The sequence below is a fragment of the Mus caroli genome, unplaced genomic scaffold (assembly GCF_978045245.1).
Source record: "Mus caroli unplaced genomic scaffold, Mus_caroli_1 scaffold_5, whole genome shotgun sequence".
NCBI classification, from domain to species: domain Eukaryota; kingdom Metazoa; phylum Chordata; class Mammalia; order Rodentia; family Muridae; genus Mus; species Mus caroli.
This window is the reverse complement of record NW_028227260.1, coordinates 151,340,632-151,366,803: the sequence shown is the minus strand read 5'-3', so window position 1 is coordinate 151,366,803 and position 26,172 is coordinate 151,340,632. Positions and strand designations below refer to the sequence as shown.

Sequence of the window (26,172 nt, the reverse complement as noted above, 5' to 3'; positions counted from 1 at the left end):
TAGCTGGGCTACATAGAAAGAAAGTGCTCTCTCTGTCTGTCTCCATCAGTCTGTGAGTCTGTGTCTCTGTCTCCCTTTGTCTGTCTCCATCTGTCTCCATGTCTATCTGTCTCTCTCTAACACACACACACACATGTGCCATTTAGGGGTAGTCAACAAGCCAAATCTTTCTCTTCAACAAATGACAGTACCTAAACAAAAGGTACACTTAAATTTAAATAGGGGTTAAAATTTTTATATAAGAATTTTCAAGGGAGATTTTTAAGACAGGCAGATCGAGGCTATAAGCAGAAGCAATTAATATATGTACATGGCTTTTAAAAGTCAAGATTGGCCCTAGGTTCAATCCCCAACACCCAAATCAATTACTAGTGTAAAGAAAGGACATGAGCACTTACACTTAAACAGCAGGGATAGTATGTAGCTGAGCAGTAGAGAACACTTACCTTGAATTTTAAGGCCCTGGGTTCTGCCCCAGCACCACAAAAACAAAAAGATGTGGAGCAGCCATTTATGCTTTTCAAGCGTTTTTCTATTAGTTAGCATTCAAGAAAAACTATAAGCAGATATTTGTAGACAGTCTCACACATTTTGCAGATATAGGCATCGAAGGGGAGAGCCTTTTGTTAGCAAAAGCTAAGAGCCTCACCTTACACCAAATAAATTCTTTACATATCTTCTCTTGTCAAAAGCATTTTTAAAAAGAGACAACAGAGAAGACGATGATGAAGGAGGAAGAGGAGGAAAAGCTGAGTCTAGTGACATAGACTTGTAATCTCTGCAGCTCAAAGCTGTGGCAGTAAGACTGCAATGCTCAACACCTACCTAGGCGACAAAGTGAGGTCAAGGACATCAAGGCAACTTAGTGAGACCATGTCTCAAGTGTTTTTAAAGAAAAACAAAGAGTGAGATATAAATCATTAGTAGCACATTGGTGTAGCATGTATGCAAGCCAAAGCTAATTACTAATGAGAAAAACAAAATCTGAAAAACAGAAGTGTCGATTGACAGCCAACATGAACAGTCATACCTGGAAACACTCAAGTCAACAACATGAGCTCAGGAAAGGCACCTTTATAGACCCAAGAAGTAAGCAGATAGAGTAATCAGGTAGGCAACGGTGAAGGCCATTGATGTAGGTCAGTAAAGCATTTTGCATAGTATGCCCAAAGCCCTGGGTTTGATCTGCAACATGAAGGGAGAAAGGAAGGAAGGGAGGGAGGGAGGGAGGGAGAAAGGGAGGGAGGGGGAGGGGTAGAGAGGGAGAGAGAGGCAGGGGGGAGAGAGAGGGGGAGAGAGAGAGAAAGGGAGGGAGGAAGGAAGGGAGAGAGAGAGAAAGAGAGAGACAGGAAGAGAGGGAGGGTGGAAGGGAGGGAGGAAGGGGAATCCTTTCACAAGATTCAAAATTACACAAAAATGATAAACAAGTTGTAGGGACAGATGACAAATGGTTATCAAAGGGGCCGAGTTGATCCTAAACTTAGGTTTCTTAAATAATACTTCCCCTCTCCATAAGGAAACAGTGTTTAATCAATAAAATTTAAGCCTTGTAGAAGCTAAAAATGTAGCTCCTTTGGATGATCTTCAGTTCACACACTCATATATCTCAAGACACTCCTCATTCAACAGCTGAAATACTCAAAATAGTTAAGCACTTTCACAAGTCGCACATAATTTGAGGAACCCAGTGTTAAATGAATCCATAAGACCCCTTGTTCCAAAATCATTAAGAATTTTCAACTAACAACAGTAGAGCTTCAAACCATACAAAGCCTTCCTGAGTGTCAGGCCTGTAGCTGCAGCACAGGTCAAATGCCTGCAAAATGAACACTGGGTATACAGTTACTAAGAATTGTATGGCTTCGAATTAAACTACTTCCCTCGGACCACAAAGATCTTATGAGTGTATCCACTACATATTCTATGTCTTTGGAGAATTTAAGGAGCCAACTTACCCATGGTCACACCACTGGTTTGTAGCAGAGATAAAATCTGAACATAGGGAGCTCCACGCCAGTTGCACTTGGACACAAAAGAACCTTTTACACCCCGTCCCTCCTCCAAGTGACTGAGATCAGTTGGTTGTGGGCAACTGAAGAGGCGCAGCTGTCACCATCACAGCTGAACTGGCTCACTGCTGCTGGCCTAGCCCTGCCCACCACCTGCTCTACAAATTTAAAATCAGCCTTCTAGCATCCTAGACTTCTGGGAAAAGAGAAAAGGCACAAGAGGGATGTCCCCCTTCTCCTCCTCCCTCTCCATCCATCCATCCATCCATCCATCCATCCATCACCTCTTCCTCTCCTTCCCTCCATTCCTGGATCCCTGCATAGATGCACTGAGTCCATGAGGACACAGATAACTTGAGAATGCTCTCTTGTCCTGATATACAGACTTAGGTAAGGACCACTGATTTAGTCTAATAAAGGGAAGAACAGAGGAGTCTTAGATACTCTAAGGATTCTACCACATAACTGCATAACTGTGGAAATTATACTAGGCTTAGAGAAAAACATCACACTTTAAAATTCTAACACTGACAATTACTTGACGTCAGACCCTAGTATTTCACCTCAATGAACTGCAGGTTCCCACGTCTATAAAGTGGGTAGTTGTCAGTTTCCCTGGGTTCTGAAGGACACGTACATTCACTGCACTGTTGCCAGATTCAGATCTTGAGAGAAAAGGTAGTCTAAGTACAGCTACTACTTTCTTTCAAGTGTGTGTGCAATATTAGGGTAAAAAAAAAATCCTTCCCTTCTGGCCTACCCCCATGAAAAAATACATCCTAAAATTCTTCCCTGTGTCCTAGCTTCCCCCTCTCTACAGACACACATATTCTAAACCCCTTCCCTGGCCCTAGCCTCCCCTCAATTCAAAACTTTAGAAAATGATCTAAATGGATAATCTACGAGAAGTATAGGTGTGTAGCTGCTATTTATGATGCAAGCTCCCTCCATAAAGGAGGCCTATTGATTCACAATCATATCTATGTTCTCTTCTTCCTTACTGGGACTTAGGGAAAAACTGGATTTTAAGGCATAAGTTTTTCCTACTTTTCTCTCAGATGACAAAATTACCTGAGGTGTGCTTCACCTGTTACATCAAATTTAAAAACAAACAGACAGACAGACAGACAGACAAAACCCTCTTCCAATGCAGGATAAACTGAGCGTGGAGTCAAGTATACCCTTCCTGCCACACCAAAGTCCTGCCCTTTTGAGAATGCCTTGATATGTACTGTCTAGAAATATTTATACACAGAGACAAAGCTTGGAAGAAAATACAGAAATATTAACACCAGCTGTGTGGGAGGGAATCATACTGGCAAGTTATTCCCACATGACTAATATTAAATATAAATTCTAAAGTAAGTTCTCTGACAGATATGACTGCAAACTAAAAGCTTTCAGGACCCCTCCCTGCTCAAACGTATTACTTCATAATGATATCATCTCCATCCATTTCAGCAGTCTTAACTAGGACCATGTCCCTTCCTTTGCTCTTCTCCAGTTTAGTAAATCTCCAGGAACACTTGATAACAATAAGCACTTCAACCTGCAAGCCATTGCTTCCTGTGGATTTTCCTAATATACCACCTTTGACATTCCTTTGTTGGCTTGCTTCCCTGCGGTTCTGTTACTAAAGAGATTATTTCTCACTTTCTGCATGGTTCTCACATTTGAACATGCATCCTAACCCTCTAGAGGGCTTGTCAAAACAGCACTGGGCCCCACTCCCAGAACCTTCTCCCTCACTAGGTCGGGGTTTTGCCCTACGAATTTTCCTTGTGAATAGTTCCTAGGTGCTGCTGCCCCTGCTGAGGCCCACTCTTGGAGAACCACTGCTTTAAGGAAACGAGAGAAAGTAGATTTCACAACCTTGACTGAATACTGTTTGATGCCGAAGGCTATCTCAGACAAGATGTCACTAGATGTCCCTAGCTATCAGACAACTGGAAATTGTCAAAAGGTCCCTGAAGAGTCCTGGGTATGTGACTGAGTGGGGTCTTTGACTCTTGTGCCTTGTCTTGGGCTCTTTTCCTTGCATTTATTTGTTTTGCCCTGTTCCAATGTGAGCTCTTTGGTTTACCTTATTTTATGACTATCCCACAAAAGCCTGTTTGTTTTCTGAGAGACAGAAAGGGAGTGGATCCAGTGGGAGGGAGAATGGGGAGGGAAAACCATAATCCGGATATATTATGTGAGGAAAAAATATTTTCAATAAAAGGAAAAATTCCTTGCAAAATCATTCCTATTTAAGAAAAAATTAGTCAGAGGCAGGCAGACCTCTATGAGTTTCAGGCCAGCCTGGTCTATATAGCTAGTTCCAGGACAGAGAAGGCTACACAGAAAAAAGCATGTCTCACGAAAAAATTATATAAAAAAATAGTTTATTAGACTGACAACCTAACTTTCTTTCAACAAAGCAATGGTGGCTCCTCCTTTTATTAAAAAAAAAAAATTGAACTTTTTCTCCTAATCTGGTCCTTTTGAATTTGTCCACACATCCATACTGTGGTGTATCAGGTACTATGAAGAGACTTGAGGTGATGAACACGTCTATTTTTTTAGCATAGTCACAATGATTCGAAGACAGAATGTGATCAGCAAGCCCAGTAGACTATTGAGACATGGAGCTAGGACTCATGGTATGCTTTCTATAAGGAGATAATAAAGATAGGCAGGCATCCATAATACACAATTGATGGGAGATGAGATCTCCAGACAATAGATATGCTATATTTAAAGACACAAGGGCAAATAAAATGAGATTTAAAAACCATCATTTCTTCCATATGGCTGAGGGCAATCCTATCCTTTCCCTTGTAGATAAATAAAAAGTGAAAGAAAACAGCACTAACAACTATGCTTCCTTGTGAGGGATTCCTCCATCTTTTTATCTCCAACTACCTGTCTTTAACAGTCTGAGGCCTCCACCTGTGCCCTCAACTCGTGCCACTGTCAACTTCTCTATCAACCTCAGACCCTCAAGGAATCACTGTCTTCTCGCCTCCTGGCAGCACACTCATTATGCTTGATTACAATTGTTTCTAATCTGCCTGCCTTACTAAAGCCACATGCTCTACTACAGCAAGAGCCATGGCAAGTGTGTTCCTGAATGTACTGCCAACATCCTGTACTTTCCCTGGCACAATGAAATGCCTCAACTATCAATTAAGTGAATACTGTAAATATTCATGAACTCATCGCTTCTCTCAATCAAATCCTCCTGTGTTCAACACCCCAGAGCTGCTTCCTTCTACCTCCTGCATATTCCACTCCCATATGCTCCTCAGAATCCTGGCATTCATTCTTCCTTCTGGCATCCAGTGATGGTTCATTCTTCTTCCTTCATACATCCATTTCTGTTGTCTCAAGGAAGATCTGTCTTTGAATACTTCATAAACACCTCATTTGGGACACAGGCAACATAAATGAGCTATGGAACCAGGCAAAGGTCAGCATATCTCAAATGTCACATCTGCCTTTTAAGCTGTGAGTGACTTTGGACAAGTTACGTATTCTCTCAGAGTCTTAATTTCTCCATCTTTAAATCTATTTAATAAAACCAAGACTTCCTATTGATGGCTATTTCTCTGCCTCAGAGCATCTCTCACAAAGGAAAGAAGTGAACAGGAAAAAAGAAAGGCCAAGTCAAAGATGATAAATAAAATGGGACTGACTGAGAAAGATAATATTGAAAGACAAAGAAGAACACCCTACCAGCGTTATACTTCTCCCTTGCTATTGCTCTCAAAATTTAACATGGTATTTAGTCAATCCAGGAATAGATTACTACACAAAAGAAATCAAAGTGTTCCTCCACCAAAAAATATGTACAAATGTTAATAGCAAATAGTTTAAAAACACAAATAAACACATATCCACAAGCAAAATATGGTCTATCCAAAAACTGGAATATTAAGCAATAAAAAGAATGAGGCACACAATACGTATTACAGCAGAGGGGCCTTGAAGACATTACGCTAAATGAAAAAAAGCCAGACATGAAAGCCACATATTGTATTATTCATTTATGTGAACCATCCACTGTAGGTAAATTTATAGAGACTGAGAAGTGGGCAGATGGTTAGCTGTGGCTAGAAACTGAGTGCTAACAGATAGGGAATGGGGTTCTTTTTTCCTTTCCTTTTCTGTTTTGTTTTTGCTGTAAAACTCAACAACAATAACAAAAAAAGTCACATGTAGACACCTGAAAGCTTATTCAGCAAAGAATTGTGACCGGAAAAGTTTAGACTTGGGGATTAGAAATCCTTGGGTTGAGGCCTAGATGTAATATTTCCTGAGCTTTTTATCTTTAGTAAATTCCTCAGTGTTTCTTCATACTGGATATGAGTGGGGAAAATGCATTTTGCCTTTGTCACAGATGATGTTGGCAGGATCTGCTGAGCTGATACAGTGACAGTATTTTTTTCAACCTTTGGATTGGTTGCCTCAGAATTTTATGACACATATGTTCAGCAGAAAAATACCTAAAGTGTGTCTGTCCTCAATGACTGTACCACAATACTTACAGTATAGACAAAATAAAATGTAAAAACAAAGGAAAAACTGTACACATGTATGAATTTCTCAAACAATAAAAACTTTTTAGTTAAATTTTTATGCTAAATGAAATCAGTCAATGCTGATTTACTGAAAAAATCATCATTTTACTATAGTTATATAGGAAAAGAGCTTCTATTCCTAAGAACCGCACACTTGTGCAATGGTCTGAAGATAAACTAGTCATGAACTGTATGCCTTTATCTTCAGATAAAGAATTTGCAGAGCAGGTCACAGAGAACATAAAGTAAAAATAAAATAGGGGAATCTGAGCAAAGGACGGAAGGGTGTTCTTGGCTCCATTTGTCCAGATTTTTAAGTAATTTCCATTTTTAAAATTCTGAGCTCAAGGCTTTCCCTGGACCTTCAACAAGGGCAGAGTAAGGACCTTGGCTACTTGTCTTGCTAGAAGAACAACAGTTTAACTGGTTTTTAAGAAAAGGTAATTTAAAGGCAATCCCTTCAAGTGTTTGGAGATTTTCCCAAGGATATTCAGACAGCAGATAAGCACACATTCCAGGAAATCTAGTAAATCTCAACATGAACAGGGAGCAGGGCTGGAATCTCATCTTAACCTACTTTTGTTTTTACCATCAGCCCTCATTTCTAGGTTACAATGATGCCAACCCGAGTAGCCAAGAAGATTCGGATGCTTCTTTCTCCCAGCTCCCAATCAGGAGTGGGTTGCTATTGTTTCTGGTTCTTCCCCACACCCCAGAGCACCAGAGTTCCATTGTAGGCTGGTAGCAAAAATGACCAGCTCTCCCTTCATCCTAGCATCTTCCACTTATGGGGTAGCTCTACACAGGGCTAAGATCACTGAGCCCTGATCACACTCACTCAGCTCCCTCTACAGCACAGGTTTCATACCCTTTCACAACATAAAACCAATTAATTAAAGACTTATCTCTGAAAAGCCTAGAGGTTAAAGGACCAAATGCTAGCTTCAGAAACAGTCACACAGCTATTCAATACGGTGCTGTAAGTTCTAGCCAGGCCAATTAGGTAGGAGAAAGAGCGAAAGTATCTCTAACTAGAGCTGCCATAAGCTTTTGTGTTGTTGTGTTTGTTTGGAAATAGGATCTAACTAGGTAACCCAGCCAGACTTCCAAGAGCAGCTGAAGATGACAATGAACTCCTGACTCCTAAGTGCTGGAGTTACAAATGGGAGCCACCATGCGGAGGCTGGTGTGATCTTAATATACAGAAAGTCCTCAGAAATTCACTTTTTAAAAAGCCAATCTGACCAGGTAAATGAATTCATTAGGATTGTGTGTTACTAGGTCAGTAGGCCAGTAAAAAAAAAACTCCATGCAATCTTATACACTGTCCAATCTGAAATGGTATTTTAAAAAACCAACTATTAAAAAAAAAAAACCAACTACTTAAGAATTTCATGAAAGTAAATAAAATACTTAGTAGTAAATGTACTAGAAAAATGACAAAGTTTGTATTGGTAAAATTCCAAACCAGTGTTAAAAGAAATTAAGGAATGCCTACTCAAATGGAACAATAACATGATCGACAGTAACAACTGTGAGCAAGGATGAGAACTGGAGCCTCCATACATGGCTGCTGGGGATGCAGTGTGCAGCTGCTCTAGCCTCCATACATGACTGCTGGGGATGCAGTGTGCAGCTGCTCTAGCCTCCATACATGGCTGCTGGGGATGCAGTGTGCAGCTGCTCTAGCCTCCATACATGGCTGCTGGGGATGCAGTGTGCAGCTGCTCTAGCCTCCATACATGGCTGCTGGGGATGCAGTGTGCAGCTGCTCTAGCCTCCATACATGGCTGCTGGGGATGCAGTGTGCAGCTGCTCTAGCCTCCATACATGGCTGCTGGGGATGCAGTGTGCAGCTGCTCTAGCCTCCATACATGACTGCTGGGGATGCAGTGTGCAGCTGCTCTAGCCTCCATACATGGCTGCTGGGGATGCAGTGTGCAGCTGCTCTAGCCTCCATACATGGCTGCTGGGGATGCAGTGTGCAGCTGCTCTAGCCTCCATACATGGCTGCTGGGGATGCAGTGTGCAGCTGCTCTAGCCTCCATACATGGCTGCTGGGGATGCAGTGTGCAGCTGCTCTAGCCTCCATACATGGCTGCTGGGGATGCAGTGTGCAGCTGCTCTAGCCTCCATACATGGCTGCTGGGGATGCAGTGTGCAGCTGCTCTAGCCTCCATACATGGCTGCTGGGGATGCAGTGTGCAGCTGCTCTAGCCAACAGCTTGGTAATTGCTCAGGAATACTAAACATAGTTACCACATGACCTAGAAATTCCTCTCCTAGATATACAGCCAAGAAAAATGAAAACCTATGTCCACCCAAAACTTTATAGGGAAATATTCATAGTAGCATCATTCATGATGGGCGAAAAATGAAGCAAGTCAAACATCCATCAAGTGATGAATGGCTAGCTCAAGTGTGCTGCTGCTGCTCAATGGTGTATTATTTGGCCATAAAATGAAGTACTTTGCCTGCTGCAGCACGGGTAAACCTTGAAAATAAATGTGCTCAGTTAAAAGAAGCTAGGCACAAATGACCACATAGCATATGGTTCCATTTATAGGAAATGTCTAGAATAGACAGGTCTTTAGACAAGACGTAGATTGGCAGTTGCCTAGGATGGGGTTGAGGAAATAAAAACTCACTGCTAATGAGTACAAATTTTCTTTTAAAAGTTATAGTTTGTGATGGTTTTTCGACTATAAATGTAGTTTTTAACTATTCAACTGTACACTTTTAACTGGGCATGACAGCAGATAGTACAATCTTAGAACTTAAGAGAGGCAAGCAAACTGCTTTGAGTTATAGCCCAACCTGGGCTACATAATATGGTCTTGGTCACATAAAACCATTTTGTCTCAAATAAATCAATTGTACATTTTAAATGGGCAAATTGTATAATATGAAAAGTACATCTCAATAAAGTTATTTCAAATTGTAAATGCTCCAAACAATTGAATTAAAGGTAGAAATCTGAAGACTGGATTTAAAAAGTAAGAATGTACTGACTATATACAAAAGGCTATCTAAATATAATGATGCAAATAATTAAAAGTACAATACCAAGAAAGTAAACAGCACATGAACACTAACCAAAAGAATGCTGAAAAGTAGATTGTGTAACAAACAATACCAGCAGGCACAAAAACTGATCAGTTGGCACAATCAATTAACACACTAATGCTAAATGTGTAGGTACCTAACAACCAAGCTTCAAATATGGGAAGCTAAAACTATGAACAAAGATGAATAACTCCACAACATAATTACAGTTGGAGATTTCGACACCACTCTTTCAACAATTAATAGAACAAATAGAAAACCAGAAAAAGAGAGAAAGTTTGAAACTTTCTAGCAAACAATTGTATCCTGCTGACACTTACCAAACCTTCCGCCTAAGAATAGGATATCTGTTCCCTTCAAATAGACGTGGACAATGTACTAAGATAAACCATATCTTGGGTCCAAATGCAAATATAAATGAACTTAATTTTTGTCTGAATGGGCTTTAAAAATCCAAAGCATACAGTTTATTCTCAATCTAAAATAACACTAAATATGAAATCAAAAGCATAAAAGACAAGTACTAAAACTCTAAATATTTAGAAACCATTAACAGGTGACTGTCATAAGACATTCACATTGATAATCCCAGCATTTGGGAAGATGAAGAGAATTGTCTCAAGTCTGGAAGTCAACTTCAGGCCAGTATGAGCTATAGTTCTCAAGAAAAAAATAACCAAAAATAAACAGTAAGAAAGGTAAAAGTTAAGGGATGTAACTTAAACAGCACATGAGGAGACATTTACACCACGAAACTCTCATTTCAACATCTTACACCCAAAGAAATTAACAGAGGCCGGCACAGTGATGCAGATGGGTCACCAACCAACACTTAGGAAGTGGAGGCTTGAGGATAAAGAATTGGGTCAGCCTTAACTACATAGGGAGTTGGAGGCCAGCCTGGGCTACATGAAACTCTATAAAGAAAAAGGAGGGAGGGTATAGGAGGGAAGGGAAGGAAGAAAAGTAAAACTAACAGAAAAAGAGCAAGTGAAAGCCAAGATAAAATGAAAAGCTAAAAATACCACAGTGGTAACCAATGAGAAGGAAAGCATAGAAAGAAAGAAAAGCAAGGAAATGATAAGGCAGTTCAGTGAGACTCTCAGTTAAATAGACCATCTTCTAACCTTGGACAGGACCCAGAAAAACCAAGAGTAGACAGGTATCACTCTACTGGGAACGAGAAAGGAAAAATCATTCTGGGACTCCACAACATTTTTAAATGTAGAAAAATACTATGAAAAATTTTATTATAATAGATTTGAAAACACAGACAAAATGGACAAATTTCATTAAAGACACAAATTACAAAAAGAGAGCAAATAAGAAATATAGGAATATAATATGCCTACTAAAGAACTGGGCTTGATAGTTAAAAATACAGCCCTTACCATCCCACTCGAAATCCAGCTGGCCTCACTAGGGAATTCTCCTAAATAATTACAATAGAGAAAACACCAGCTATACTGCCTCACAACATTGAAGATGTCGAGAGTTTTTTTCTTACCCATTCCATGAGACCAGTATTAACCTGATATCAATACCTGGGGAAAATATTTTAAGGAAACTAAAGTCCAATAGCACTTTTCATAAACATACGTGTACAGATTCCTAATTGAATCCTTTGTAATACAACAATATGTAAAACTTATAATCAAGACCCAGTAAGGTCCCTCAGGAATATAAGATTGATAACACTTTGAGGAAAATCCATTTAATTCACCAGATTAAAAGATTTTTTAATAAAGTGTCCGATCATAGAAAGACAGAAAATCCACTTGAAAATCTAACATTTGTGTCTCATACTTAAAAACGCTCAACAAACTAGGAACAGATGAGAACATTCACCTGACAGATGGAACTTCTCCAACCTGAGAAAGCACGAAGGAAAAAATAAACAACAGCAACAACAAAAACCCTCCTTTCTAGTGATCAGAACGCAAGCTTTCACGACCTCTCAATATTGTCCTGGCAGTTCCAGCCAGTGCAATCAGGTAAGACAGAAATAAAACCATGTAGATGAGAAAGACAGCAAAGTAGTATTGGCAAGAGGCATGCTTATCTCTATGAAGAATCTATAGACCAGCTACTGAACTACTGAATTCCATAATGTTGCAGGATATAAAGGTAACAACTGTCTTAGTTTATATGTTATAGTTATGGTTTACTATTGCGGTGAAATGCCACGAAAAAAACAAAAGCAACTTGGGGACCAAAGGACTTATGACTCTCGGGTCACACTCCATCTTTGAGGGGAGGGGCAGGAACTGAAGGCTGAAGCAGATGCAGAAGCCATGGAGAAGAACTACTGCCTCCTAGCTTGTTCCCATGGTTTGTTCATCCTGCTTCCTTATCATATCCTCCTGGACCACCCACTCATGAGTGGTACCGCCCACCGTGGGATGGGCCCACCCACATCAATCATCAATCAAGAAAATGCTGCACAGGCATGTCCCCAACCCAATCCATTGGGGGCATTTTCTCAGATGAGGTACTCTCATTGAAAATGACTCTTAGAGCCGGGCGTGGTGGCACACACCTTTAATCCCAGCACTCGGGAGGCAGAGGCAGGCGGATTTCTGAGTTCGAGGCCAGCCTGGTCTACAAAGTGAGTTCCAGGACAGCCAGAGCTATACAGAGAAACCCTGTCTCGAAAAAACCAAAAAGAAAATGACTCTTGCCTGTGTCAAGTTGACATAAAAACTTGCTGGCACAACATCTACAGATCAATTCTATTTCAACATACTATGAACAAAACATAAATATGTCATTTTAAATCACTTAGTGATAAACCTGAAAAGAGACATTTTTTAAATTGGATGTTTTATTTATTTACATTTCAAATGTTATCCCCTTTCTCGATTTTTCCCTCAGAAATCCCCTATCCCATTCCCCTCTCCTCCTGCTTCTATGAGGATGTACCCCCAACCACCCATCCACTCCCGCCTCCCTGCCTTCGCATTCCCCTACACCGGAGCATCAAGCCTTTACAGGACCTCTTCTCCCACTGATGCCCAACAAGGTCATCCATGGAAGCAAATAAGGAGACAAATAAAGAAAAGGCCATTCAGAGACTGCCCCACCTGGGGATCCATCCCATATACAGTCACCAAACCCAGACACTATTGTGGATGCTAACAAGTGCTTGCTGACAGGAGCCTGACATAGCTGTCTCCTGAGAGGCTTTGCCAGAGACTGACAAATACAGAGGCAGATATGCTGGCAGCTAATCATTGGACTGAGCAGGGGTCACCAATGGAGGAGTTAGAGAAAGGACTGAAGGAGCTTAAGGGGTTTGCAACCCCATAGGAAGAACAACACTAGCAACCAACCACAGCTCCCAGGGTCTAAACCACCAACCAAGGAGTACACATGAAAAGAGACATTTAACACCCATACTTACACTGAAAACTACAAAATATTGGTGGGAAATAAAGGACATCCTATATGGACATACCTAGGTTTACTGTATGCTATTATGTCTGAGTACAGCTGATAAGAGTAGATAAGACTCCAGGTATTATCGGGGCCAAACTCTCAGAAATCACCAGACCAACACTAGATAGATAGATCCTCTAGCTTGTGACTTCAGTGTGCTAGGTCTTGAACAGGATGAGTATGACCTGATATGAGTATGACCTGATATGAGTATGACCTGATATGCTGACCTTCCAAATAACACAAGATGGTTGACTGACCTAGCAAGATTTTGATGGTTGACTGACCTAGCTCAATCTTGCTGAACACCTCAGGAGCACAGACACTTATAGGTGACGTATTATTCAGTCGCTGTACATACTGATAAAGTTGAAGAAACGTTTACCTCTGGACTTTGGAGATTCAGTCATGACGAGACTGAGGCAGGATAAAGTAAGATCTGTGGGAATCTGTTGTTGTAAGAGCCATGGAAAAGACCGGGCTCAGGAAGTGGCTACTGTGCTGGCCTTGAGAGAAGCAGCCTTGGAGACATGTACCTGACACATATCAAGTGCACTCACTCTAAAAGCTAGCTCAAGCAATGTCATAAAATCATCAAATTTAATCACAGACCAGCAATAAAGAGTTTGCCCTAATCTAAATTAGAGTTGAATGCAAAATAATCTTCATACAGGAATAAAGGAGTTCCAATAAACTCATTGATAGCAGAGGCAAGATTTCAAGGGACAAAAGAAATATCTTCAAGCAAATTAACCTCACAGGCAAGAAAACATTTTACAGTTTATTGCAGCATCAGAGATTATGTAAACAAACAGACTGAACTCAAATCCCAGCATAGTTAATAGCCACAGAGACCAGAGCAAGATACTGATTCTATGTGACTCAGTTCCTTCACATGTAAAGATGGAGGGCCAGAGTGACCCAAGCATGGTGGTACATACCTCTAGTGCCAGATATTGAGGAGGATGAAAGGCAGGAGGATCATAGGTTGAAGACCTGCCTGGAAAATACAAATGAGAGCCTGGCTCCAAAGAAGTCAAAATAACGAGGTCTGGGGGATACAGTAGAGCCTAACATGTGGAAGACCCTGGACTCAATCCCTAAAACCATAGAAAGATGGGGCTGAGGCCAAAATAGCTCGTTCTATAAAGTTGTCGTGAAGATGAATAACTTAATATTTGTATGGTGATTAGAAGCCTAGAACAGTCCATCCTACTTAAGCAAAATGAGAATAAACATATTGCCACTTATTCATTAAAGTATCCACTGTCAAACATTTATCCAAGCTGCACTTTTCACTAAAATATAGTTTGTTTACTTAAAACCAGACTGAATTAATGAGGTTTCCAGTCAAAAACTAACCTCTTACCTACTTCTCTTATGGTGATTCTTCCTAAAGAACATTATCCAGGATGTAGTTTTGCTGCTCTGTTTGGAACTGATAACAACTTACTCCCCACCTCACCAAACAGAGACCCAGCTCAAAGACCTTGTGCTTAGAAAGCAATTCATTTTTAAGAAACAATTAGTTGACAATTTCTGACACACACATGGAGCTCAATAAATGGCTATTCATCGGACATCTTTCCAAGCCAAAAAATAAAACAAAACAAAACAAAAAGACATACTTGTTGTTATTTATACAGTCAGTTAAAACTTTGGGTAGAGAATAAAGGCTTCATATAAGACAGTTACCACCTAACCAGTTAATCAACTTTAATAAAGTTGCGCAAGATTAATATTAGTACTATTTAACTGCAGACTTACAACTTTAATTTCTGTCAAAATGGTAATGAATGCAGATACTCCTTAGAAGATAAATACAAACAGGAAGAATATACTATATTCTAAACTGCCTCAGTAGAAAATATAACGGGGCTTCAGGATAATTCTGACATTAGTTGACTAGTCAGTCCTTTGTGGAGGGAAATACTGAGGTCCTCCATCCAGCTGGCTAAGCAAAATCAGCAGGATTCGGAGTGACAAATGTCAAACTTCCTGCTGAGACAGGAAGAATGCAGAGTTCATGACTACCCTCAGCACTAATGAGTGTGAAGCCAGCCTGATCTATTTAGCAAAACAGTTAAATTTAAAAGGGGGCTGAAGTAGCCATCTAAAGATCATCAAGGACAGGCCTGTAGTCTGACAAAGTCAGATTTGTTTGCTCTTCACAAAGGACTGCACTCAAGGAATGCCATTTAACACGAGAGCAGAAGTGAGCTTCTGTGCTTGCCTATTTAGGAACTGTAAGGAGAGCCTAAGGACAGTGGAATCCATTCTAGATGGTCACTGGTTGAGGGCTAGGAAAAGCTGTCATACACTGGAAACTGGGTCTGTTAAGAGGCAAGCACAACTCAGGAATTGGGGATGCCCACAACAAACAGAGAAGTAAATCAGACCTCGAGACATCATAAAGAAAGGAAGGAATAGTCCCTGAAAGAGAAAGACCTCTGTAGCATCTTACAGCTGCTTCAAGCCCTCGAGAGGAATGGCTTTTCTCTTTGTGTCAGCTCAGGCAACAGAGCAAGTATTTTCTTTCTTTTTTCATTTCATCTGATTCTCATATCACAGACACTTTTTTATTCTTTCAGTGGCTTTGGCATGGATGCTGAGAATCTTCTAGTTCCTCTTTAATCATACAGATATTAAGATCAGAGATACAGTTACATAAGTAAATATTTCACCTTTATTTCTATTGACTTGGAAATCTTAGGTCTAGACTAAATCTTAGGTCTTAGACTAAAGGGCCTAGGAACATATGGAAGATTTTCACTTTGTTTGTTTCTGTTTAGTTATTTGATAATGTCATACAATATATTTTGTTGTATTTTTCCCCTCGCCCAACTCCTCCCAGGGCCTCCCATCTACCTCCCTACCCACCCAACTTCATGTTCTGTCCCTCTTAAAAAACAAACAGCATGGGTTCCAACTTGTGCTGGCTAGACTTACTCCTAAGCATGAGGCTCTCCCTGGGATGTGGTTAATGAAGCTAGGGTGTGGCCTCATCAAAGACGAGTGCTTTTTCCCAAGAAGAGTTTCTCCTTTTGATGTTGAGAGGCATGGCTTGTGACCAGAAGAAAGGAGACGGGAAATGAACATCTTGCTACTTTGACAATGCTGAAGAACAAGATATGATTTTTCTGGATGATGACTAAGATCTTAAAATTGTGGATTTCTGATAAGGGGTGGAGGAAATTTCACAGACACCAGGAAGAAATCATTTTGCTATAGATTTGCTAAAATGGTGAATATGAACTTAAATGGAAATGTCGAGAAAAAAACCAAACCAAACAAACGCCAACTATGAATAGAATGAAAACTCATCACAGAAGAGCATCCCTGCTTTCTCAAGACCTGACCTAGAACTGGAGGAGTCTAGACACTGATTTTAGTGTACAGGTAACAAGGTCACTAGAATTCCTAGATTACAAAAAAGTAAAGGTAGGATGGAAAGATGATGGCTCCTTGGTAAGGAATGCATATGACTCTTGCAGAGAACCTGTGAGTATTTCCCAACACCAAGTCTGGGTGGCTCACCACAGCCTGCAACTCCAGCTCCAGGGGTTTCCAATCCCTTTGGCCTCCACAGGTACCTAGACTAATGTGTACATATCCATACACAGATATACACATATAGACATAATTAAAAACAAATCATTTTTCAAAAAGAAAACAAAGGGGACATCACAGTTATCAAGAATTGCTGAGGCAGTATCTAGCACTTGGGTCATGGAAGGAAGTGGTATATTGATTAAAGAAAAGTGCTTTGGAGAGACACTGACCAGGATTCAACTTCTGTGCACCTTCATATTTGTTATGTAATCTTAGTCAAGACATCTGCCCTCTCTGAACCGTCATTGGCAAGTAAATATTTCACCTTTATTTCTATTGACTTGGAAATCTTAGGTAGTTACTTTACTAAATTAAAGGTTATAGACTGCACACACCACACCACCACAGTAGGTATCCAAAACAGGACTTGTTCAAGCTCAAGCCAGAAAAATCCCAACATGGAGAGAAAAGATGAGCACAAAGTCCCAGCTCTAGTTAAAGAGCTATTAGGAATCTATCGATGTTGGGAGAGGGAAAGTCAGTTTTCTTTAAAGGTGTGACCCCTGGTAGGTTACCCATACTTCAGTAGCAGGCCAGCCACACATGGGACTTGATGGGTTTAAAAAACAAAGTTGGGTAAGTAAGAAAGGTCATGTGAGTCTGGAAGGAGTAGGGAGGGATGAATATGATCAAAATACATTGTACATAATTCCCACAAGAACAAAGAAAAACACAAACACTATCATCATCATCATCACCACCTCCATCAATACCAACATCACCTGTAGTCAAAAAGTAGTTCTTATGGGACTCAAAAAAACCAAAGAACCATGGTAAATAATATTTGGCTGGGAGTGAAAAGCAAAGAGAAAGAAGTACTGTGGGTATTGCAGCACATTATGAACATCCTTGAAACAGAAGAAAAGTACACTATTGAATTTCATACCTCCCCTACTTCTCTTAATTCCTAAACAGAAACAGGGAACCTCAAGTGCACACACACATACACACACACACACACACACATACACACATACACACACACACACACACACACACACACATCTTCCCACCTGTGCTCTCTGTATCCTGTGACACCTACTCTGAACTTGTGAGCCATGATAACCGTGAAAAATTAATTCTTAGTAGAGACACTACTGGAGAACCATACTGCATTATGTGTAGACTGAAAGGGGAGGAAATATAGATGATTCTTTCAATGCATTCTAAAATAAAGCAAAGGGAACAGATAGCCCATTTGTCTCTGACACTGGTAAAAACCAAACGGATTTGGAGGAAGTTCAAGAGTAAATTCTTCAATATGTTTGCAACTCAAAAGAAAATGAGCTGTTTTTAAAATACAACAGATACAAGGAAGAAGAAAGATTGTCAGTGGAACAGCCTACCTTAGAGGTGTCATCAGAGGATAGGTAAGGTGAAGAGCAACGTCAGGCTTGGGAAAGACCACATAAATGCAAAGCAGCCATGGATCTATATGTCTGAAAGAAAAGAGCATCTGTGACCAATGGCTCTCTCTTTGCAAGGAGGTAGAGAACTGGATTACATGGTGACCAGAGTCGGGGAAAGAGAGGACTAAATTAAAGGGCTGGAAGACATGGTAAGAAAATGGAACAGCAGCTGTGGGAAATTGAAAAAGACACCAACTAGGAATGTGTAAAGGGATTAGTAAGCGGCTGTTCAGGATCCAGCTGTGGTTAGAAATCATAGTTTGGTCATGGATATAATGAGCATGGTGAGGCAATTTTCCCTAGTATTTACTCAGAAGCCTGGGAACCAGACAGAAGAAAACAGATGCTAAAATCCATTTAGGTTTGGGGATTGGCAGGGCAGGTGCAGCGGAACAAGAAGAACGTGAGGGAATTGGGGATACTGTGGGAATTAGTATCAAATGGCTGGCGGAGCCAAGTGAAAGTAGGGAATGTTCGTTGGGTGGGAATGGACATGGGACTGAGAGGCTAGAAGTCAAGGAGAACAGAAGATGGAGTGGAAGTGTATAAGCACTCAAAGAAACTCTGTGAAAGGGAACAACAGAGGTGGAACAGCTCCAGATGATGACATGATGCATTGGTGTGACCAAATGAGGTTGCTTGGGCAAAGTCGAAATGAAGGTCATATGACTGGAAATCAAGAAGAGTTATGTGGGGCATCTGGAAACTCTTCAGTGATGCCCGGAGTCAGCATGGTATACAAGACTAATTTAGGTGCCAAGGGAATCAAAGAAAAAAGTCAAGCAAGGAACCAAAAATTTGCTCTGTGCCTGCCCAGTACCTGCTAACATGAATGTCAAAAGCGGTGGGGGTCGGGGGAGTGTTGAAAAACACTCTGGCTCTGGAAGCTTTCTTGAGAATAAGGAATTTGCAGACTAAACAGCTTCATCTGAGAGAGTTGTGAGGTGGGGTGGGGAACAGTGTCACCAAGAGTAAAAACTTCAGAGAAATGGTTGTAAACACGTGGGTTGGTTTTTTTAAACCAAAGAACACAGATTCAGGAAGATGTAGGAGATCAGAGGGGAAAATAGTGTCATCCAGGAAATGCTCTGGTTATGAAATGGGAAGGGATTGTGTTGAATTTACACCAGAGACATTTCATCCTTTAGGATGCTGAGGAAGCAACAGAGGAACTGGAAACTCAGTGAATTTGGCCAAGAAAGAAGAAGTGATTAGTTAAAAGCTGAAGTGAAAGAAACTTTAGGAACCATGTCCAGATTATCATAAACACTTCTTGGTAACAACTATAGACAGAACAACGAAGACATAGGTATGAACATACCCCACGAATATTGGGTGTAAGAATTTCCATAAGTGATCACAGGGACCCTTTAGTAGGTCAATGTTTTAGAAGAATAAAAAGTAGAAGGGCAGTCTCATAATGTTAGTATCCACACATCGCCTGCCCCCCCCCAGTTGTAAAGAAATAAAAAAAGCTGAGGCAACTAAAGACCACAGCATGACTAAACAGAAATCATATTAATATGCAACAGGAACTGATGTAGCCATAACAGGTGCACATTCTTCCATGTAAGATAATCTACCCTGAGTAGAAAATATATGTGAACAGGTGATGGAGAGACAGCAAGTGAGCAAGGACCACAGCAGAATGATCCAGTTCCTATTTCTATCCCACCTTATATGACAGGGCTAATTTTTCACACTGGTAATGGCAGGACAAACATGAAAAAGATGCTAACCTATGGGCAATCGTGCAGTTTCAAATGAATTTGGCTCCATGGACCCTAACAAAATATAGCACTTGTGGTTAGAAGGTAACCTGCATTCCTGATTAAGAAGTTTTTGCTGGTGATCTCTGCAAAAATAAAAAAAAAAAAATCATGGTGGTTGAGTACTTGCCTAGCACATGTGAGACTCCGAATTTGATGCCAAGTATCACACACACACACACACACACACACACACACACACACACAATATGGCCGATTAGAATGATGAAGGAAGGCTATAGTTTGATAACTAACAGCCCAGGTTTCCAAAGCTGTAACATTTCCAAAACACCTTAAAAACAAAAGTGGACAGTGTGGTATTACATGCCTTTAATCTCAGCACTTTGGAGCCAAAGACAGGTGGATCTCTATGAGGTAGAGGCTCTGGTCGTGAGAACTGTAGACTGGGCCAATGTCACTGGCTCAGTATTTTGACTTCCAATATTTTTAGACAATTTTTCTTTACAGGAACCACTCTTAACAGCCATGTGATAAAGCTGCATACAGCAATACACATACTAAAGCTTTCTTTGACTTGAGTCTCATCCTCCTCACACCTCTGTAGAGTTTACCAATGTCCATTTGTTGGTTTGCTGTTGTAATAGAGTTCACATATGATGTTATTATTGTTATTGAAAGAAGCTAGGAAGAAGTGCATGGACCTTGCCTGTAACTTCTTTGCAGTTCCTATAATTACCTGAATGTATAATTATTTTAAAATAAAAAGAGTGCATTTTTTGTTTGGGGTTGTTTGTTTGTTTGTTTGAGGGAAAGGTCTCTCTATGTAGCTCTGGCTAGCCTGGAACTCACTAAGTAGACCATGCTGGCCTTAAACTCCAGAGCTCTTCCTGTTTCTGCCTCTCAAATATTGGGATTAAAGGCATAGTCACTCTAACAGTGTAAAAAGATGTTTTTTTAAAGAATAGTAACTAATAGATCAATGTTTACCTCACAGGCTTGTAGGCCTCGGGACTCTGCATTTAGCACTATTAAAATACCAGAAGCAAAGCATGTATAAAAGAGGGAGACACGGGTGATCTGCTTTCAAAGAGAACTAGAATCCAAAAACGTTGACAGGCAAAGTAAAAGTGAGAAAGGTAGAAAGAACCACTTTAAATCTCCTACCTAGGGCACAGTGTCTGACACAAAGAAGAGGACAAAAAAAAATCTGAAAAAATTAATCGAGATGTGTCTCCAGCATCCAAAGGAGCTGCATCTGTAGTTCAGTTGATAGCGTGCTTTCATAGAACGCAAAAAGTTTGAGGTTAATCCCTAGCACTACATAAACCAGGTGTGCTGTGCAAACCTCGAGTCCCAATACTCAGAAGGTAGAGATGGGCAACTCAATGTCATCTTGGGATTCAGGAGAACATGTCTTTAAAAAAAACAATATGTGAATGAAAGTTTTAAAACAGTCAAGGATGCGATAGCACACACCTTTAATCCCAGTACTCAAGAGACATGCAGATGGACTGCTGTGAGGTCAAGGCTAGCCTAGTCTACATAGTGAGACTCTGTTTCCAAGAAAATTTAAGATTAGTGAACGTGCATTGCAAAAGACTCTGTAATCGACAGAACGATAATATTCCTCAAACTACTACAACACTCAGTCTCTTTAATAAAGTACGTATTCTTTTTCTTGGAGGTTCTTGCTTAATTGTTCGGGCTGGCCTCAAACTTAAAATCTTCTTTGCCTCAGCCTTTCAGCTAGGATTACAGTCATGGGCCACCATGCCCAGCGATAAAGTGTGTGTGTGTGTGTGTGTGTGTATTAAAGAGAGTGGAGTGGAGTTATCTACTATATCATCATTGTGCTCTGAATATATACAATAAATCAGGTCTTGGAGAAAAGAATCACAACTAAGTGTTTAAAGATCCTATTGTACAAATAACATAGTAGCCAAGCATGGTGATACATGCCTATAATCTGCACTTGGGAGGTGCAGACAGGAAAATCAGAAGTTTATGGCAACCCTTGGCTGCACAGAGAATTTGAAGCCAGACTGATACAAAAGATCTGTCTCAAAAAAAAAAAAAAAACACTAAAAGTAATACAAGATATTTAGCCTGGTAAAAATGAAATATAACCAGTAAACATGACAAGTTAGTCTATTACATATGCCATAAAACAATGGTAGGATTATTAAACTTCATTATTGACAACATAATGCTTTACCATTTACAGCATACTTTTCCCCCTATTTCTTTTGTGTGTATGGGGAGGTGGGTTAGGTTTAAAACAGGGTCTCAAACTATAGATTAGGTTGCCCTATAACTGTGGAAGCAGGCTGACCTCCAGCTCACCTCACTCTTCCTGTCACAATCTCTGAGTGATGGGATTACAGGTGTGGGCCATTATGCCCAGTTACAACATAGAAAGGGAGAAAAGGAAGGAAAACGGTTTTCTTCGGCTTGGCACTAGAGGTTAGAGAGAGATCAGAAATAGACTGGAGCTCTGCCTGACATAAAGAAGGACTTTCCAACATTTTAATCTTCACGAGACTGGAATAACTATTATAAAAGCACTCAGGACAAACTAATAGACAGTTTAGGCACTGTACATTTCATTATCTGATGTAACCATCATAAAAGTCCTGTGAAGTGGACACTATTATCCTTTTACAGATGAGAGAACTCAATTACAACATCGAGGACTTAACTGATCTGCCCTAGGCTATCGCTACAGCTAGCCAAGTGTCAGACTTAGAAATCAAATTCAGGCAGGCCCACTCCAGAGCCAATGCCTCTGAATAACTACAACAATCACCACAGTCACTGGCAAAGGCCACTGCAGGGTGAGTGGTCTATTCATCTTAGCCGAAGGCTACACTAAACCAAGATATACACAGGTAACAGGGTTCTAGGAATTTTGAATGATAGGTCAGTTTGAACTAAAAAAACTACACAGTTTCAGGATATAGCTAATATTAGCTCTAAAGCTCCCAATCATATTGTTTGAAAGTACATTACAAGAGTATCAGGCAGGTTAAGACAGACCTTTGGTATAATGGTAGATAGTCGATAGACAGACAGAGAGGTGGCCGGTATTCAGTTTTGTCAAACTGATAGAATCTAAATACATTTGCATTTCAATGAGGGATCATCTATACTTACCTAGCCTGTGGGCATGTCTATTTAGGGATTATCTTGGTTACTGAGTAGATCTGCCCACTGTGGTTGGCAGCATTCCCTGGGCAGGCAATCCTAGATTGTTTAACAGTGAGAACTTGCACAAAAGCATTAATTCATTGTTCTCTGCTCTTGACTATGGATGTAGCTGCTTTAAGTTCCTGTTGCCTTGATTTCCCTGTAACGATGGACTTGAGAGCCAAATGAACTCTCCCCTAAATTGCTTTTGTCAGGATATTTTATGTCATCAACAGGATATGAAACTAAGACAGACAGAGATTAAAAAAAAAGATTAGACTTTGGCTGTGCCACAATTTGCAGCTTGAAAGTCCGTTAGTGCCATTTTATGTTGTAAAATAATAAGCTTCATGAAACTACAGGTATGCCTGGAAAAGTGTGTATGTATTATTTCCTATTCCAACCCTTGTTTCCACCAACTGTTGCAACATATATTAAAAATCGCAAACTGTGTAACTACATAAGCAAAGGCTAATACACTTGATTACATAAAATGAAAGACTTGTTGGGGACAGTGGTGCACTATTGTATTCCCAATACTTGGGAGGGACAAGCAGAAGTTCATGGTCATCCTCAGATATATAGCAAGTTAAAGGCCAGCCTGGGCTATATGAGACTGTCGAAAAAAACCTGATTTTTAACAAGAATAGATTATATAATCATTTCTAATTTCTAAAAGGAAAGAAGTACACTATCATTTCTCACTAAGAGACAGCTACTGTAACATCTCATAGCTTTAACATTTTGGATTCTATAAAAGGAAAAAAATCAACTAGCTGAGTACTATCCTCTGGAGAGCAGGAGGGAATCAATGTAGCAGATTCTATATTAATGAAGCAAAACTCTATTAGCATAAAACCAACAAGCCAAAAACTTAATAAAACAACCTGCTTGCAGTTAGAAACTGAAGAACCACTACTAGTTCATTATAAAGTTCTTTTCCCTCCAAATTTCAATCTTGAAAACCATATTCTTTTATTTTCAAAGTTTTAAATTTTCCCTTATTTTATTTTATGTATCGGTGTGTATGTGACTATGTGTATCTGCATTCACAATATGCATACATGAACAGAAGAACATCATAAGAGAGCATTAGATCCTCTGGAACTGGAGGTATAGACGATTGTGAGCTAGAAACTGGACTCGTCTTACCCTGGGTCCTCTGCAAGAGCAGTCAGTGCTCTTAACCACTAAGACATTTCTCCAACTCCTCAAAGCTGCTTTTTAAGTGCCAAATATATTCCACACAAAACCAAAGCAATCAGCCAGCCACGGTGCTTCATGCATATAAGCCTAGTACTTGGGAATGGAGGAAGGAAGATGCTAGGCCAGCCTAGTTACATTACATTATGCCTCAAAAAAGAAAAAAAGGAATACAGGAACAGTAAATGAGCCAATTTGTTAAATACCTGGTAGCTGGCAAGAATTGAACAAAGTAGTCTTAGTGGAGTAAGAAGATCTTTTTTTACCCTTCCCACTTCAACCAACGTAAAGAAGTTTCTGTTAGAGTAGCCTTCCTGGCCTCTCTGTCTTATTACCTACTGCTTCCTGTGAGGGGAGCTACAATTTGCCTAAGAGATTGGACAAGAAAAAAATCTAAATTAAATCTAATTTCAAGACAGGGCCATTTTAACTAGTTTTAAAACAAACAAGTCATCTTCCAGGCATAACAGTGCATACCTTTCATCCCAGGAGACAGAGGTGTTCAAAGGCACCGTGGTCTACATAAAGGACCCCAAGGCCAGCCAGGGCTACACAGTAAGACCCTAGCTTAAAAAAACACACATGGAATTACACGCTCACCTGTCCATCTCTAGTACCCAAAAACGTAAGTGAAACCATGAGCTATGCATCTAACGAACCCTTGCAGCCTGGCTGATCCAGGAGTTCACAAATCCAAACAGCTATTCTGTAATAGGAAGTTCCTATGTGAGTACAAGAAAGCAGGGAGATGGGGAATGTGTAGCAGGCAATACAAAGAGATCACCCCAAATGCACATTTCAAGCTCTCTGACTTCTCTCTAACATGTGTCACACTGAAACTCCATTTGGTGAGCAACCATCCAAATTCAGGGACCTGTCACCAATATCTGCACCTCCCTTTGAGTAAGGAGGGTACCACTACCTAGTTTTCTTCAACCAGCTCAAATGTCACCTCCTCCCTAGCCTTCCATCCTTAATCTAGCTTCAAATTACTGTTCTCTTAGGAGTCTGCATTCTTCTACTACTCTTTCTACAAGTGTAATCCTTTTACTAGACTCTAAGTTCTTGATGGAAAGATTCAAGTCAATGATTTTGGATGAGCCACGATATTGACACAATGCTTTACACCATTGCTCAATAGATGGGAGTAAACTAAACTTAAAACTCTCTTGCTCCTCACCCCTTAATACAACAGTCATTAGAGAGTAGGTGTGATATCTTCCTATGAATGAATGCAGCATCTAGCTTCAGTCCAATGTAATGAACTTTTTTTTTCTGTTTCCTCTGCTTTCGTCTCGTGTATATGATGTGATACAAGGGTGAGATCCTGCACATTTCTCAGAGCTGGCTTGATAAAACACTCTATGGCAATACTGTCTAACACAAACAAAAGCCATTCAGGCAATTTTAAATTTTCTAGATACTGCATTAAGAAAATAATAAGTGAAATGAGATATAACACTGTATTTTATTGAATAAATACATAGAAAATGGTATCAGTTCTATAGGTAGCCAATAAAAACATTATTATAGCTTTTAGATTCTTCTATATATCAAGTCTTTGAAATCCACTGTACATTTTATACTTACAGCATATATTCATTTATACCAGGAATTACTTATTAGCTATGGAAATTTTTTACTTAGTTTCTCTTTGCCCCACTTTCTGCAGTTTAAAAAGAAGAATATTACTACTAACCTTTGACAGCTCGATTGCACTGGGAAATGTGTATAAAGGATTTAAAATGGTACCTGGGAGCTGGCGAGATGAGTCAGTGGGTAAATGGTCCAGCGGCCAAGCCTGTCTCCCTGAGTTCATTCCTGGATCCAAATGGTGGAAGGAGAAAACCAAATGCAGCAAGTTGTATACACACACACACACACACACACACACTTAATTAATTAATTAATTAACTATAATTAAAATAGTACGTGGAAAACTGTAAGAGCTTAGTAA

At 40.1% G+C, this 26,172-nt stretch overlaps 1 protein-coding gene across 2 annotated transcripts in view; it reads right to left on the bottom strand.

Annotated features, from left to right (window-relative positions):
• The window catches only part of Clcn5 (Cl-/H+ antiporter 5), a 172,889-nt gene that overhangs the window by 127,407 nt on the left and 19,310 nt on the right, over nucleotides 1–26,172 (bottom strand). The window contains exon 3 of one of the 2 annotated variants that reach the window (XM_029473283.2): nucleotides 25,968–26,036. The exons of the other annotated variant lie outside the window; for it this stretch is intronic. Within the exon in view, the coding sequence (XP_029329143.1) occupies nucleotides 25,968–26,036 (69 nt within the window). The remainder of the gene's footprint in view (nucleotides 1–25,967; nucleotides 26,037–26,172) is intronic. 2 annotated transcript variants of the gene reach the window in all.